This window comes from Carcharhinus amblyrhynchos, chromosome 3 (genome assembly GCF_965287045.1).
Source record: "Carcharhinus amblyrhynchos chromosome 3, sCarAmb.v2.hapA, whole genome shotgun sequence".
In the NCBI taxonomy this organism is placed as follows: domain Eukaryota; kingdom Metazoa; phylum Chordata; class Chondrichthyes; order Carcharhiniformes; family Carcharhinidae; genus Carcharhinus; species Carcharhinus amblyrhynchos.
In genome coordinates this window covers 84,293,907-84,310,496 of record NC_137326.1, presented here as the reverse complement: position 1 = coordinate 84,310,496, position 16,590 = coordinate 84,293,907, and the positions used below count along the sequence as shown (strand labels likewise).

Below are 16,590 nucleotides of genomic sequence, written 5' to 3'. Positions count from 1 at the left end.
GTGCTATACTGTCAACCATGTATCGCACTGAACTGAGGAACTGTCTGCAAATATGTGCGCTTGGGCATGTGCAGGGCTTCATTCCATGAGTAATTAATTTTTAATGCGAGGAGAGACTATATAGCACAATTCATGCTTTCCTAAAATTAAAAGGGTTTCAAAACCGAGTGCTTATGCCACTCTCAATGATGGCCTTGCACCCAGCAGAAGTAATATCATGCTTGAAATGGAATCCAAACAATACTCAACTGTCTAAGTGGGTCCTGCCTTAGTCATAGAGGTTTACAGTACGGAAACAGGCCCTCCGGCCCAACTTGTCCATGCCACCTTTTGTTTTGAAACCCTAAGCTAATCCCAAATAGATTCACTTGGTATTAGGAGGCAAGCTGTTAATGTGGCACTGAAGATAAATTGTTGCTTTCATATTAATGTGCAACTCACAGCACTGCACATCAACAGGAAAGTATTGTTTTGATACATCCCAAATACGAATGTAGTGGAAACTGAATTCAATCACAAGTTTACATACAACAGCAAATCTCATTCATCTATAATAGTTTTGATCACTAATTTTATAATGACCTTTGATTTACCTATTAAACCATGATTGTATATGATGGATATTTTGTCTGTAACACTCCAAACATCATGCTTTACTGTGTTTCTTACCTATTCTTTTCAACCCAATTGAATGCTGATCAAAAACTTTATTTATTTAATAATAATTATAATTTATGAACTGAAGTAACTGACCCTAAGCAGCATAATAAAGCAGGGTAACAATGTCCTTATCAAATAGATTGCCATTGACTTAACTTGATCCAGAAATTCCTCCATGGCAACTGTTCTTTTGACCAATGAAGAAATAAGCAAGCTTGAGCAGATATATAGTTAACATGGCATCACCGTTAATTACTCAAGTGATGCTTAATAGGGATTCACAGCCTCAAGGTTATAGTGATTTAGTTTTGAATTATGGCAGAAATACCGTCTCAACTTTGATTACATCTGATTCCTTTCATTCCTGCTTTCTATTCATCTGGTAAAAGGTGAGAATATATGGGGAAAACAATTTGGGTTCAGACCAATGTGATGCAATTTTTCAGATGCTGGTTCAGCAAATCACTTCACGATATAACATCACTATAAAAATAAGTCGCTCTTCTGGGATAACTGCATATTTTAAAAAATCATAATTCATATAAGAGAAAATCAAAAACGCTGACAATCAGAAATGCAAGATGTCAGAAAAGGGGTTGTCAGATTGAAAAGGATGAGCACAATTGGCATCTATACATGTAAGAGCAAACAATAAAAGGTACAAGGTTACACACTTCTAGGCCAATTCTGGGATATGTACAGCAAAGAAAGAAAGCAAGAACATTTTGCAATAAATATTGCTTTTTATGCCGGCCTGTTGTCTCAAAGTGCTTTACAGCTAATGAATTATTTTTGAAATATTGACCGTGATCCTCCCATCGTGACCTACAACTTTTCTGTTGGGTCCAGCCGGGAGATGCGCATATTGGCCATTTCACAGGTTCCCAGACAGCTTTTACAACCCACGCGCATCTCCCAGCTGGAGAAAAATGGCGCCGCTGAGAACCTGCACAAAACCGGCAGACCGCTGATTAGCATCAGTTTACATCCTTTTACGTGCCAATGTCGGAATCCACACGGCAATCTCCACCCATGCCTGTGTCTCCCACCTCTTTGGTGTGATGTAACTTTGGTGCGAATCAGAATAGGTATTTAAAAGTTGCAATCTGGCACGGCAGGCTTAAACTGGCGTGAGAAGGTAGGTGCTGCCAGTGGAGCATGGGGCATGTTGCAGGCAGGCTCTGGAGATGCCTAGTGGCCTTCCTCCTGCTGCCTTCGGGTGTTGGCCCATTGGACCAGTGATATCTATGGGGGGGGTCGGGGAGGCTTCTATTTCCTCACAGCTCTCTGGGTGAGGTTCTTGTTAAGGAGTCCCACACCCCCACCCCCCCACTTCCTGGGTAGTCTGTCGTGCACTGTGGGAGGCAGCCTCAAGGGCTCCCACTCCCGCCTCCCACCCCACTCCACAGCACTTTGCAGAGGCATTGCCATGAGTTGTGGTCAGGGACTTGACAAAGTGCTGGTACTCCAGGGTGGGGGAGGAATGCACCATGTGCTGACTGAGCCCAAACCAGATGAAGCAGCTGCTGCTCCAAGCCAGGGAGCAGAGGTTCAGACACGGACTGTATGGAATCTGCTGTCACTGAGCACACATCTGGTGCTGCTTTGCAGTCTGTCCCTGCCCTGTGACAGGGATTGGAAACACATGCCTGCAACGGATGCTGCATTGCACCCATAGCAATGGCTCATGTCTGCACACTGACCTGCGTAATCTGTGCCAACTTTTGTCATGATGGGAATCTCACACAACCCTAATCGGGCCACGCATGGCACCATGGATTGTGTGGTGTTGCCAGCTCCCACAAGTGGGAATTCTGGCCCAAGTGAGAGATTGGGGGTCGTGCTGGGTCGATGCAGCCAATGATATGTTTGGGAGTTGGGAGCACTGAACTGTGGGGGGGTGGATGGAGAAGAGAATCAGAACACATTAGTCACAGCGTGATATGCAATTAACAGTTTATTGTGCTCTTAACATAAATGGTTACCAAACCCTGACTGATGCTGACCTTCACCCATACCCTCGAGTGAATTACAACTTTCTAACTTAGTGCTGCCTACTGCTTTTCCCAAGATGAACATCGGAGGTGGAGGTGTCCAGCTATGATGCTCGCCCTGTTGCCTGTGATGCCCTTGGCGGATGTCCCCTGGGTGGATGGGACCTGGAGGGCCCCAGCTGACTTGCAAATGGCACTGTTTCGTGCCACCCTGCTCATCTCGCTGGCCCTGAGATGCCCCGGTGTGAGGAAGGAGTAAATTGGAAGGTTCTGGGCATCCGTGATCTCCTAGGTGGAAAACCCTGGCACGGTCTCAAATCATTCCTCCTCCCGTGGGATGCCCAGAGGCCCCGGGGGACACTCCATTGGATGCCAGGGTAGCTGGATTGAGCTTCAAAAGCTCCGGCATCACCTAGCTCTGCCAGTCCTGGAGGCCCAGATGTGTCTGTCCTATGATGTGTGAATCCTCAGTCCTGGCCCTCTGAGACTGGACAAAGCTCTGGAGTCCCTCTGCTACAGCATTCTGTGAGCAAGCCAGGCTCTGGAGCCCCTCAGCAGTGGCCCTCTGAGCCTGGGCTAAGTAGTTGAGGCTCATAGCCACAGCCTGCTGTGTCTCCAGAGTGCCAGCAAGAGACCCAGCCATGGCCAGCAGTGTCTCCCACATGCCCCTGACATCCATGGCCATCGAATGCTGTGTCTCCTCGATGCAGTGCTCCCTCAGTACTGCAGTGGAGTGTCAGCCTTGATTTTGTGTTTAAGTCCTGGCCCTGGAATGGGGAATGAGACTTGAAGAGGAAATATTGTGATTTAGAGACGAGGATGTTACAGTTGAACCACAGCTGACACACTAAATTGAATAGGACTTGAAAACATATGGAGGTGGCAGATTTGTGTGGGGGGGGGGGTGCGGTATGTGGGTGGAGGGCGCTGGTGGGAAGGCATTGAGATCACAATGCACAATTACTCTGTGCCCATTCAGTGCAGACAGCACATAATCAATGTGCTAAATGTTCATTACAATAATGCATTATGATATTCATTAGCTGCTTGCATCAATATAGGGACCAACATTGTTTCTGGCTAGCATTTCCTCTTTGTGGGAAGGTGAGTTGTGGGTGCTGAAGATGCTGACATCAATTGAAATAGTGCTTGCAACAAAGAACAATGGCTGACCATAGGAGTAAGCGTGCACCCAAGTTTTTCTGACACTGCATTGGAGGCCTTAGTTGAGGGTTAGCTACTATTGCTTCACATTCAAAAGAGGAGAGATGTCTTGTAACCACAGGGGATCAGGGTGCCCTCTACAGATTCAGTGAAAAGGCAGTGGTTGCAAATAACCGTGGAGTTCAATGCCAGGAGTTAAGCCCTGGAACCTCACATGAGTGGTCTAAGTCAGTCATTGCATCTTCAAATGCCATGTCTTACTAACTGTGCTATTAGCTTCACCCACTGCTCAGTTCACCATTAGCCCATCACCCACCTACCAACAACCTCTATTAATCAAGGTTCAACCTAACACTCACATGCTACACCTCATTGTCACATATACTTAGCATTGCTGCATGCTTCACACTTTGTCCAATCTACCAATTATCCACTCATGACAGTTACATCGCCCAGCACATTGCACCCCACTCACTGACACTCTTCTCTCTCCCTCATAAAGTAGTAAGTGGTACACAACTGGATGCAGCAAGAATTAATTAGGAGGAAAGTGTTCTTGAATTTTCTAACCTCCATGGAGGAGATGTGCTGGCCATTATGAGAAGGACCATTACTGAGGCCATGGCCAGCAGTAGGTCTGAATCTATGGAAGATGGTGATGGCCTTATGCCAAATCCTCTTTCTCATATTTCATCTCCCTCTCACCCAACAATCCCTTCCAACTTCCAAGCTACAGCTGGTGTAATACACCTCTTGTATTCCCCTTTCCCCTCACCACAACTTTACACTTGTCCCTTTTTCCTTTCTGAAACTCAAGAACTGTAACATGCCAGGCAGTGGTTATCATCCAAAGTCAAATTTAGTCTCCTTTTGCGAAATTCAGGAAACATTTAACAGCAATATTGCTGCCAATGGTGTAACACGTCTTAGGAGCATGAGGACAGGCAAAACCACATGGAAAACAATTTGCATGCAAAACAGAATATTTTGATTTATAAACTTGGTTTGGTATGTTAAATTATGTAGGCTTTTATTTTGCCAATGTGGTCAAGAGGACAATGTGATGGTCAATATCAGAAGGGAGGTAAGGTGTGTCAGCTGGACTATTGCTGAATGAGGAATTTGGGTTGAGGTTATTGATACTGCCTTTGAATTAGTTCCTCATGTACAGCCTGGGTAGAAAAGTGCTGTAGAGATTCACAGAAACCATACAGTACAGAAGGAGGCCATTCAGCCTATCGAGTCTGCTCCAACAATAATACCACCCCAGTCCTACCCCCTCAACGTCACACATTTATCCCGCTAATCCCTCCAACCGACACATCCCAGGACACTAAGGGTCAATTTAGCGTGGCCAATGCACCTAACCTGCAAATTTTTGGACTGTTGGGGGAAAGTGGAGCACCCAGAGGAAACCCATGCAGATACAGGAAGAACGTGCAAACTCCACACAGACATTGATCCAAGCCAGGAGTCGAACTCAGGCCCCGAGAGCTGTGAGGCAGCAGTGCTAACCACTGTGTTACCATGCCGCCATGCAGCCACTATTCCTCTTCCTCCTGTACCTCCACCTCCTCATTCACAACAGCTCAAGAAACAAAAGCAGGATTAGGCCACCAGGCCCTTCAAGCCTGCCCCACCATTCAATGCTATCATGGATGATCAATGCCAGCCTCAACTCTTTTTCTATGTCCTTTCCCCATGACCCTCCACTCCTTGATCTAACAAATATTTTATCCACCTCCACTTGAAATACTTCTAATGATCCAGCCTCCACCATCCTATGGGGCAGAGAATCGGGCAGACTTCTATTCCTCAGCTTCTTGCCTGATGAATGGTACCAAGGACTGTTCTATAACGATGGCAAAGTTGTCCAGTATGTAGCATACCAACAGAATTCTTGATAGCTGAACAGATGAGTGCTGGAATGCTACTCGGAGTAGTCCAGGCAGAGAAATTGTTGCTTCAGCAAGCCAAGCTTTGTGTGGCACCATGGCTCTTACTTTATGCATGAACCAGGGTCATGAGCCACGATGTAAGTGGATAGTTTTTGTCACCCACTAGCCACATGGTGGCTGAAATACAAGTGGACTGTCACAGAATGAAGGCATTATGACTATTGCCAGGATATTAGTCATTAACCTGTTCGATTCACTACCTACCATCGCACGTTAGCTGGACATTGAGAAAGTAGAATGCCTTTTGGTTCCTCTACATGATAGAATTGGCATGAGGCACGCTGAAAGAAAAGTGTGTGGAGAAATATGAAATGGAGGCTCATAGGATAGTCCCTTCATGGCCATTGGCCATATGGTCTTTGCCTTGCTCTGAGACTGCAGTTTTCATTGAAAGATTTCAGTGAGGATGCCTTTGCTGAAACATAGATGTCTCACACATTGTTGTTTGCTGATATGCAGGTTGGGAAATTGCTCTCCTAACATCCTGGCAGATATGACCTCCTGCTGAACAACACTTGCCCTTCCTGCTTTCTCTTCCAACAACTTGTCCAGCTCTATGGCTTTGTCTATTTCCCTGGTCGTACTGCACTCCAAAGGAAAGGCCCATTAATGCCTGAGACCAACTGGTTAGTTCAGAGTGGTGATGACTTCTTCATCAACCTGCATCATCAAGTCAGCAACAGATCCTTAGTACCTGCTATGCACACCCTGAAAATGTTTTCAACTTGAAGCACCTATTGAAAGAGAATAACCAGCAACTAACCTGCATGAAACTGAGCACTGGTGATGGAGTCCTACATGCTGCTTAATACGTGCTTATTTATGTGAGGTTAAGGAAGGAAAGAGGCTGAAGCATGGAACTCCAAAATGATACTGTTGACATTAATTCATTATTGCATGCTGATTGACGTCATGATCTGTCTGCTATGCATACTCTGACAGATGTTAAATACACATGCACTAACCACTTTGCCAGGATGGCATTGGTCTGTTTTGTGTTAGAAGTGGGCACGCATGCAGCAGACATTTTGGAACCTTAAGGGACTCATATTGCCGTGAAAAATAGGGCACCCCAAACTGAATTTTACAACCAGTTGGGGACAATCTTCCCAAAAAAATTCTAAGTGCCAAACAAGCATGAAAATGGGAGAAAATTGTGGGTTTTTTGGGTGAGTTAAAAATGGAACCTTCACTCTGTCAAGAAAATGAAACCAAATCTGTTTACCGCCAGCAGGGGGAGGGTACGGGGCCTAACCTCACTGAAAGTTGGCAAATAGCAGCAGAGAGTGCCATTGAGCATGTGCAGATATCTATGTTCTGTGGGGCTTCACAGCCAATCCTCCCCTCAGGGACCGACCAATAACCCATTGCAGAGTGTGCAGTATGTTCCTCTCCCTGATCGCTGTTGCACAGTGCACAGCATGTCCTCCCACCAATCGCTGTTGGAGAGTGTGCAGCTTTCCCCTGATGTATTCCCCTGATCGATCTGCCTCTATCTGGCCCCACCCCCAGTTGGTCCAAGTCCTTCAGATCCCATCCCTCGGCACTGCCCATTGCTTACGCTGCCAGGCTAGCACTACCCAAGGGAGCACTGCCCTCTGCCCCCAACCTCCCAGGGGAGCCTCAATGGCCTCCATTCTTACTGGTGATGCTATCACGTCTGGTCCACATTGAGGGGGACCATATGGGATCCTCGCCGGTGAGATCCTTCCCCAGCAAGGCCACAGAGGCAAGTGAGCCTGGAAGATTGCGTCCTGGGCTCACTTGTAATATTTAAATTATAATCTAAACAGAATTGAAATTTCACGATCAGCCTTGCACTGCTAATCTCACCAGATATCCAGTGCCAGTAAGATCGCAAAAGGCGAGAAATCCACTTTCTCAGCTCTCTTGCAATCTTACCGGCTCGCCCTATCCAATCGGCCAGCAGGACGAAATGATAAGATTGCAACTGAATCGTTTCCACTGTGAATTGCAGAACCAAATCTGACACACAAACACATGCGTTCATATATTTCTCATTTTTGTATTTTTCTTAAACTTTTTTATTCTGTTAAACTGACATGAAAGCAATGATAAAGCACAGCATATCAAACAAATCAAAAGACATTGCAGGAGGATGCACCTGCAACACAGAGAGAAGCAGTGAAATTGAAATAAAGTAGAATGATGCCATTATCAGATAAAGCTGGTTGAGGAGTAACTTAAAAAGAAATGAACCTTCCACATATTATCCCAATACAGACTCAGAAAATAAAAGCATATGGGGGAAGAGGGGAAGCAATTCTGATATGTGTACATGAGTATTTTGATGATTAGTATATTTCTAGCCCAACAAGGAAAGATGTAGTACTGAATCTAGTTTGGGGGAATGAACTGGAGCATGCTTCAGAGTCAACATTCACTGTCTCTTGATTCAAGGCTGACCTCTGGGTTGCAAGTTTCTACCATGGATTTAGTGACTAAGCAGGCCAATTCATAAACTTTTGGGTCTATGGGACAAGTCATTTCATGTGATTGTGGGATCTGGAGTGCAGGATCTGCTTTGTTTTCCTCCTTTTCTGCCATCAATGTCTTTCATCATTAATGGCTTGGGACTCAAAGATTGATGCTGTCTTATGGACAAAGTGTCACCATTCTGAGTGAAAACTCCACTCAACCATTATGGTCAATATTTGCCCCATGGAGACCAATACATTTTGAAAACAGATTTGAATTCCCACTGACCAACTCAAAAGCTCATGCAGCAAAATTTTAAGTTTGAAGACAGTAACAAACAAACTAAAATCAATATTGATTAAACATCATTAAGTAGGCCACTAACACACCAAACAATAGAAACAATAGCATTCCTTAATTTCTCAACATGACCAACAACCCTAGGCCATGATTTTACATGACACCACACTCTGCAGAATTGTGGCCTTCAAAGAAACAAGTGCAAAGTTACTCCCAACTTCCAACAGTTCACATCTCTCCATTTTGCTGAGTTGTAATGCCCACTGTCTGTTCTGAGAATCACTGAGAATCCCTGAACTGACTTCCATCAACAAGGTTCTCTATGGTAACTCCTCCTTGTCATACCAGAATGAATCTTGCCATGTCTTTAAATCTTCACAGAACCTGTCTCTTTGGCCAGAACGTGAGCTCATTATCAACTTACCTGATGACTAACAGGAAGAAACCTCTTTCCCTCCATTTTACAGCAACTGCTGTTTTCTTCTCCCTAAATTTGTATTTGGCTGGGATTTTTCAGGCCCCACTGTGTCAAGTTTTGCTGTGGGGGGGTGAGGTAGGCCAACCAAAATCCTATTGACTTCCACCAGGATCAGAGCATCCTGGTGAACAGGGCTGGAAAATCTTGACAATGGTCTCTGAGTCATCAAGTTTGATAGCAGTAAAGCAGTAAAGCACCTTTATCTTTGTCTCCAGATGTTGAAAATTTGCACCTCACATTCAATAGGGTTTGACTTAGGCCACCGTCCCCTTGGTAATGAGGTCATATGGGTTTATCGCAGGACAGAATTGGGAGAAAGCCACATACACTTCTCCATTACTCCATTTTACCTTGAATTAAAGAAGACAGTTTAAAATATAATCATCTTATAAAACTCTGTATTCGTAACACCAGCAATTACAGCAAATTTGCCTCACTGCAGTGCAAAGAAAATGTTTAGAGACATTATTCAGTGACAGAAGTAATCATCACTTAGAAAACTCTTGATTAATAAATGAAAGACAGCATTAATCTGTTAAAGGCTAATCACATTTGATTAATTGATTCAGTTCTTTGATGAAGTAATGGGGATGATGGATAAAGATATTGCAGTTGGTGATTAGTTTGATTTTCAAAGGTGTTTAATAATGTATCACAGGATAGACATCTCAGCAAAATTCAAAAGACATTGGTTGCATGGATATAAAATAGGCTAAGGGACAGAAAGTCATGATAGTTGTAAGTAGTTGTTTTTCACACTGAAGGGAAGTATGCAGTTGTGCCACTCAGAAGTTAATGTTGAGATTACTTTTTTCTCTTGGGATGTGATCATTGCTGTCAAGGCCAATATTTGTGCCAACTCCTAGTTCCCTTGAGAAGGTAATGGCGAGCCAGCTTATTCAATTGTAAATACACCTACAATGCCGTTAAGAGAGACTTCATGTTTTTGACCCCTAAAAGATGATGATGTAATTTTAAGCCAGGGTGTTGTACGACTTGGAGATAAACTTGTAAGTGTTAGTGTTCCCATTCATCTGCTTTCCTTGTTTTTCTGTACGTAAAGGTTGCAGTTTTGGAAGGTGCCGTTGAAGGAGGCTTGGTGAGTTGCTGAAGTGCATCTTATAGATGGTACAGGTGCATCCTCCTCAGTCTGACCTGCTGGGGTTAAGGAGGTCACTAACAGAGAGGAATTGACACGCCAGGGCACCCTTGAAGTGTCCCGGTTGGATACACCCAGAGTACCTAGCTGGTGCTTCTCCTAGCTTTGGGTGCCAGATAACCCCCTCCCTTGAATGCTCGAGAAGTTGTATCTAAACAAAGGTTAAAGAGCTCTTACCCTTTGTGTCTGAGTGTGAGTTTGCGTTGAGCAGAAGGTTTACTTATTCTGACAGAGTGGAACACATTATTCAACTGTTTCTGGCATTGCAGGGCAGTCCTTCTCTGGATTTCACAGGTACTAGCCTCTCCAGTGACATTCTCCCAGGCTGGTGTTGTCAGGTAGGGGAACTTCCTGCTTCCATTCCTTGGAAAGAGGACCTTCTGCCTTTTGTAGATGGACTTTAGGAGAATCCCCAGGCAACCTTTGATGAACAATGGGGCAGAGGGTTTACCTCACTTGAATGCCATAGTTTTCCTTTTCACAACAACACCTCTCTGTAGTGAGTTTAAATATGGTGCCAGAATTTTCAACTCCATGAGGTGATGACGGGCCAGGCAACTATTTTGCTCTGTCACGAGATTTGCCGAATTCCATATGCATAACTAATGAGCTGAAAGTAGAAGATTGCATGTGTCCAGTCATCCTGCCACCCAATGGGAATCACATCAACTTTCCCACCTGTCATCTGATTTAGTCTCCAGAATGCAAAATTGTGCCCAATAACATTCAAAAACATGAGTCATCTGGATCTTTAGAAGGTTTAAAATAATGTTTTTTGTACCAGCTGTAGGTTGCTGCTATGTGAAACTCAAGCAGTGCTTGTCAAAATGATCATTATTCTCAGACAAAGCCTTCAAACCTGTCATACTCCATGTGCATTAGAGATAAAGCGATGTCATACCGACATCATAAATTCAATACTGCTGACCCATTGAATTGACATGGCATTTTAGCTTTCTGCAAAACTAACTCATCAGATCACTTAAATTGAGAGATAGAACAAAATGTTCTTCATGTAGTCACGCTGGACTTTGAATGAGGAGTTAAAAGGTGAGCAGCTCACCTTGGTGTAAAGCAGCCAATGGCCTGGAATCTGCTTTCAGACTAATTGGATTTGTTACTGCATTTTATTCATTGAGAAATTATTTCTACTACTTTGGGGCAACAGCAAGTAATAGGAAACTGGAAAGCAAACAACTTTGTTAAAAGGTTATGCAAAATCATAAACCTTGGAAAAAACCTTGAACAATTAGAATTTGAATTAAGAATGTGTAACATCTAATTAATTAATTGCTTTTCCATACTGAATCAACTTGTACATATTGGGAATATATTTCATTCTATGTAGTCTGACTTTCAAAGGGAGATCTGCAGGAGCAAATAGCAAACTCTTTCAGGCTTCCTGATTCAGCTGCTCACAGCATAGTACACTGGATAGAGCAGTAAGCTTGCATCTTGTTTGTCTCTCTTCTGGGGGTCATGAATTGGATTAATTGGAATTTGAATTTGGTTTTTGAAGCAAGCAAGGAGATGGATTTGGGTCTGCCTGGTTCACTTTGAACATTGGCTTTGTAACTTTAAGGAGTAAGTAATTTTTAAAAAACTGTAAAAAATGACTGACAAGAAGAAAAAATACAGGCCTACGCTACTGCTGACAGATCATCAAAATGCTCTTTGGTCTGCGCGAAACTTGTTGATCTTCCAGGGCAAGGAGTTGCCCTTGACTGACTGTGGCAGACTGGCACATTCCAAGGCCCAGCACAATGTGCTGAGGAATGCACTTAATCTTGGGGCAGCTGTCTCCAAGGCACAATGGGGAAAGGCCTTTCCATAGTCAATGTTTTCAAAGGATCATCAATCATGCAAAACCCCTTAAACGATATGCGTAATCTTGACTGTCTCTAGTAAATGTAGCTGTATTGAATGCTTTTTGTGGAGGAACATATTAGAATTCAGGGATAGCATGGTGGCACAATAGTTAACACTGCAACTTCACAGTGCCAGGGACTAGGTTCGATTCCAGTCTTGGTTGATTGTCTATGTGGCATTTGCACGTTCTCCCTGTGTCTGCATGGGTTTCGTTTGGGTGCTCCCTCTCACACTCTAAATATGTGTGGGTTAGGTTGTTTAGCCATGCTAGATTGCCCTGTAGTGTCAGAGGGATTATGTGGGATTATGGGGATAGGGCCTTGGTGCAATTGTTGTTGATGCAGGCTCAATGGATAGAATGGCCTCCTTCTGCATTGTAGGGATTCTATAATTCTAATTTCAGTGTATCCTCGTAGGCCATATATCTATTTTGTAATAAAATTATCTCACCATCTAAAAAATACTTAGTGTGAAGCAAAAAATCTCTCATGGGCATCAACAAGGGAGGTAAAGTCAGATATCATCACTTCTGTTGCGGTTTGAGCACTGCTGCAAGCTGCTCATCACTGATGGTGGATCTGTTCTTTGATTTTTTGAATTTCATTACAGAAAATGTCTGTTCGTAAATGTAAGTTTACCCAAACAGTACAAACATCTTTTGGCATAAGCCCTGATCTTCAGAACATGCTGTTCACTGAGAGATATCAAAGTGTTGATTCAAATCGTATTCTTTGAATATGGCATATTGAATATTCCTTTGCAAACTAAGGACACAGCTTTCCCCATTACATCTGTAAAGTTCAGTTCTTGTTAAACACCAGGAATTCAGCATCTACTTTCATCTTCTATGACAAACTCATTTTTATATTGTATCCCTCCACTGAAGCATGGTAAATGCTGCAAAACTGAGAACTAGTATATACCGAATCTTCATGCTTCTCCCATGTTAAACAATTGGCTGCCATGATTGCAACATGACCATAGCACCCAATCAAAGTACCCTGCATGAAGACATTGCATCACCATTGTACAACATTTACTGATAAAGTAAAGTTTGATTAAAATGCAACCATCTATATTTTGTTGTCTGGGCTGGGAGTCATGATAGGCCGGACAGAAGAAATATACAGGCTGTGGATTGTATTTTGCCCGCCCGTGGTGTTGAAGCAGCTCAGAATATGCTATGACCACCGCATATAACCCCCATGTTCTTGGACGGTGGTGAAACCACAGAAGATAAATAGTGCAGGAGCTAAAAACTATAATTTATCCTTGTAAACATCATTATTTAAAAGGTTTAAATGCCTGATACATACAGTTAAACAGTATATTGTTTCAGATAAACATAGGGATTAAAGGTAGGGATTATAGAAAGATCCTGTTATGGGCAAATATGTTGCACAATTGTAGCAGAATAATTCATTCATTTAAATATTGTTTTGCTAATGTACTCTATTGAATTTGCGGAATTAAAAAAGAAAAAAGCTGTATGCTTATGCCATATGCTTATCAGTGTCTCTATCTCCACCTTTACTGTGTTTTATGTTTTTAAAGAGTGGGCTTGAGACAGAGCTCCCTTGACATAGTATTTCAATTTCCCTTGACATGATATTGTGAATTGCTAATCTTGGCTTCAGCCTGACATTCTCATTGCTGAATATCTTGTAAGTTGCCAATACTATGGAACTCAGCAGAAAATATCTCCTCCAGGCAGCAGCTTTAATGCAGTGAACATCATAAGAAGAGGCAACTGATATGCATTGATAGCTGTTTCTGAAACAGTGGATATCTCGATAGGATGTACTTCCCTTTTTACTCCTTTGGCCACTGTAGTTTCAACACAACGGATCCCAAAATGATGTGCATGATCCATGCAAATGCTATGTTATTGAGAGCATTAGCATTGGCATTAGAGGCATGTACAAGAAGTATGCAAAGTATGCAAAACCATTAGTCATGGTTTCCCAGCAGCATTGCCATTTTTCACCTCACTACCATCACACCTGCATAAACAAATGTGCATTCAGGAGCAGGAAAGATCAATCCCACAACTGTCATTCAGAGGAATCACCAACTACTCTCAGGTTAGTTGCTGATACATTTCTACCGATTCTGTTTGAGTTTGCAGAAGTTCCTGGTGGTTTGCAGTTTTGTTTTAAGTTAGCAAAGTTGACAGGTCCTGCACTTTGACTTGGAGAAAGCTGTGGTTCTAACTTTGAGGATTCTAGTTAGACTGTTAGCTGCGATGGGACTTCTCTTCTTGGTGGTCTCACTCCTGATGGCACTGTCTGGATTAGGTTTTTTTTTAGCCTTATTTTATGTTTTAGCTGCAAGGCAACTCCTCTCATGTTTAATCCCTTTGACCCACAGATTGGCAGTCTGAATGATTTCTGGGGAGCGTGGTAACATATTCCGAGAGTTGTCTGCTCATTTCCACAGCAAATTTAAACAAATCTTGAAACATATTTTTACAGCTCAAAATGGAATACTTGCCAATACTTGGTTTAAACTACATTCATAAATTCATAGTTCACATTCACTTTAGTTTTTAACTTTTGGAATATGTTCCAGTACAAATATCACAGCCACCATCCACAAAGAATATGCCTATAATAGGCATCAAAACATGCAAAATAAGACATACAGATGGAGGGAAAGGGATCGGTCCAAGGGTACTTGCAATATTTTGAACAGTGACGCGAGACTGATGTAACAATGCGATTGGAGGATTTGAAGGAAGAGCCTGATTTCAAACTGAGAGAGAGAGAATCATAATATTGGTCCACAAATTACTGTGGCAGTCCAGGCTCAGAGCGAATGCAAGCATTTGTGCAACATCAGATCCTGAAAAATGTTTGAAGTGCAATTCATTTTTGGGAGAGGTCAGATGTTAACAGCTTAAATAATTTACAAGAAAATTAGCAGTGCAAAACACTGGCATTGCAACTGTAAAGGTCTACTGAATTATATATTTGAATTGAACCCTCACCATGGCTCACACATAAGTAGTTAAAATTTGATCATATTGGCATACGTTTCAAAGACAGATACATTTGGCAAATTTTTTGTTATGCAGTTAAGTGCAGTGGTGATTAGATTGTCAATGTGTTTCCTGCTGATTGGTAGGACTCTTGTGCTTGATCTTTCGTTTGAAAGGTGATTGATTATGCATCGGCAAGTGGCCCACTGAATCACGTGACGGACAGGCTTTGACTTGTTACCTCATGGGATTGAAGTTCCTGGCACCATTTTTAAACAGCACCCAAACATACATTTTCTCTCTGCAGGCCAGCTGCCTGGATTGGCCAAATGATAAGTCCTCCAGGAGAAACAAGCACCAGACCTCGATTGAGCCATGACTCCCCAATTACTCTCCTCCAGGCCTTGTATGAACGCTGAGATGTCCTCTCTCTGAGGGATGGCAACAGGAAGGTGAGCAGTCCGTACTTGCCAGCCTGTGAGAGGTTGCCAGGGAAGTCTGTACCCATGTCACCCAAAAAATAAATGCATTGTAGTGTAGGGTAACTCTATCTTTGACTTACTCTAGGCTCTCACAGTCATAAAGGCATTAGTTCAGAAGAGTCTCAAATATTATTAGCAGAAGGGACATCTGCACTGAATGTCTCTCACACACACTTTAACATCTCTACCATCTCATATATCATATTGCACATTGAACATTTTCTGCCCTTACCAGGGAGGGCACAGCAGTCATGCATGCTTCCCAACTTCTCTTCCATCACATTCCATTCCATCTAATCTAGTGCCTCTCAAGGCATATCAATATGCCGCATGATTGAACTGGATATTGCCTCCAACTTTATGGGTGGACACTCAATGCCAGTGGCTCTGAAAGTCACAGAAGCCTTCTATTTTATGTATTCCAGGGGTCAATGAGGGAAACATGTGGCATGTGTCAATCTGCTGTCCATAGCTGTGTAAAGCTTACAATAAGTGTTCTTTTCAAATGGGGCCACAATTTCATTTATTACAGCATCGCCAATCAGGCTGAGTGAGCTGGAAGCTTTGAGTTATTGCAAGCTTCCCCTGCATCCACGGTGCCACAGATAGCACTCATATGGCCACCAAGACTCCAACAGGTCAGCTGGGTGCCTTGGTGAATAGGAAGACTTACCACTCCACGAATATGTAGATAGTATGAAACCACAGGACCCAGATTCTTCAAGCCTGTGGAAGGTTGCCAGGCAACTCCCATCATGCATTAACTCTGTCACGCCCAAGTCTGTTCATGGCTCCCGCTTGATCGGATGGTTGGTTGCTGGGTGACAAAGAATATCCATTTAAAAAATGGCTCATGATACTGCTCAGCCACCCTGGGACAGAGACAGAAGAGTGGTACAGTCAGTGTCATGTGTGAAAATACTGTGCCTTTAAGAAATGGATTTGTGTCATGTTTCTTGTGAGGGGACTGTTTTATACTGCAACTCTGATTATAGTACTAACTGGCTGCAGCCGGCAACCCAATTAGTAATTGTTTCTAATTATTGGGATGTTTGCTTTAACCTGAATTAATGCAGTTTTTTTTATTTTTAGGATTGTAGAGTAGGA

At 43.0% G+C, this 16,590-nt stretch overlaps 1 protein-coding gene across 1 annotated transcript in view; it reads right to left on the bottom strand.

Moving 5' to 3' along the window:
* The window catches only part of LOC145341431 (solute carrier family 35 member G2-like), a 45,180-nt gene extending 28,934 nt beyond the window's left edge, over nucleotides 1-16,246 (bottom strand). The window contains exon 1 of the mRNA XM_080186375.1: nucleotides 16,157-16,246. Coding sequence (XP_080042501.1) covers nucleotides 16,157-16,244 — 88 coding nt within the window. The 5' untranslated portion in view covers nucleotides 16,245-16,246. The remainder of the gene's footprint in view (nucleotides 1-16,156) is intronic.
* Between the last annotated feature and the right edge of the window lie 344 nt (nucleotides 16,247-16,590).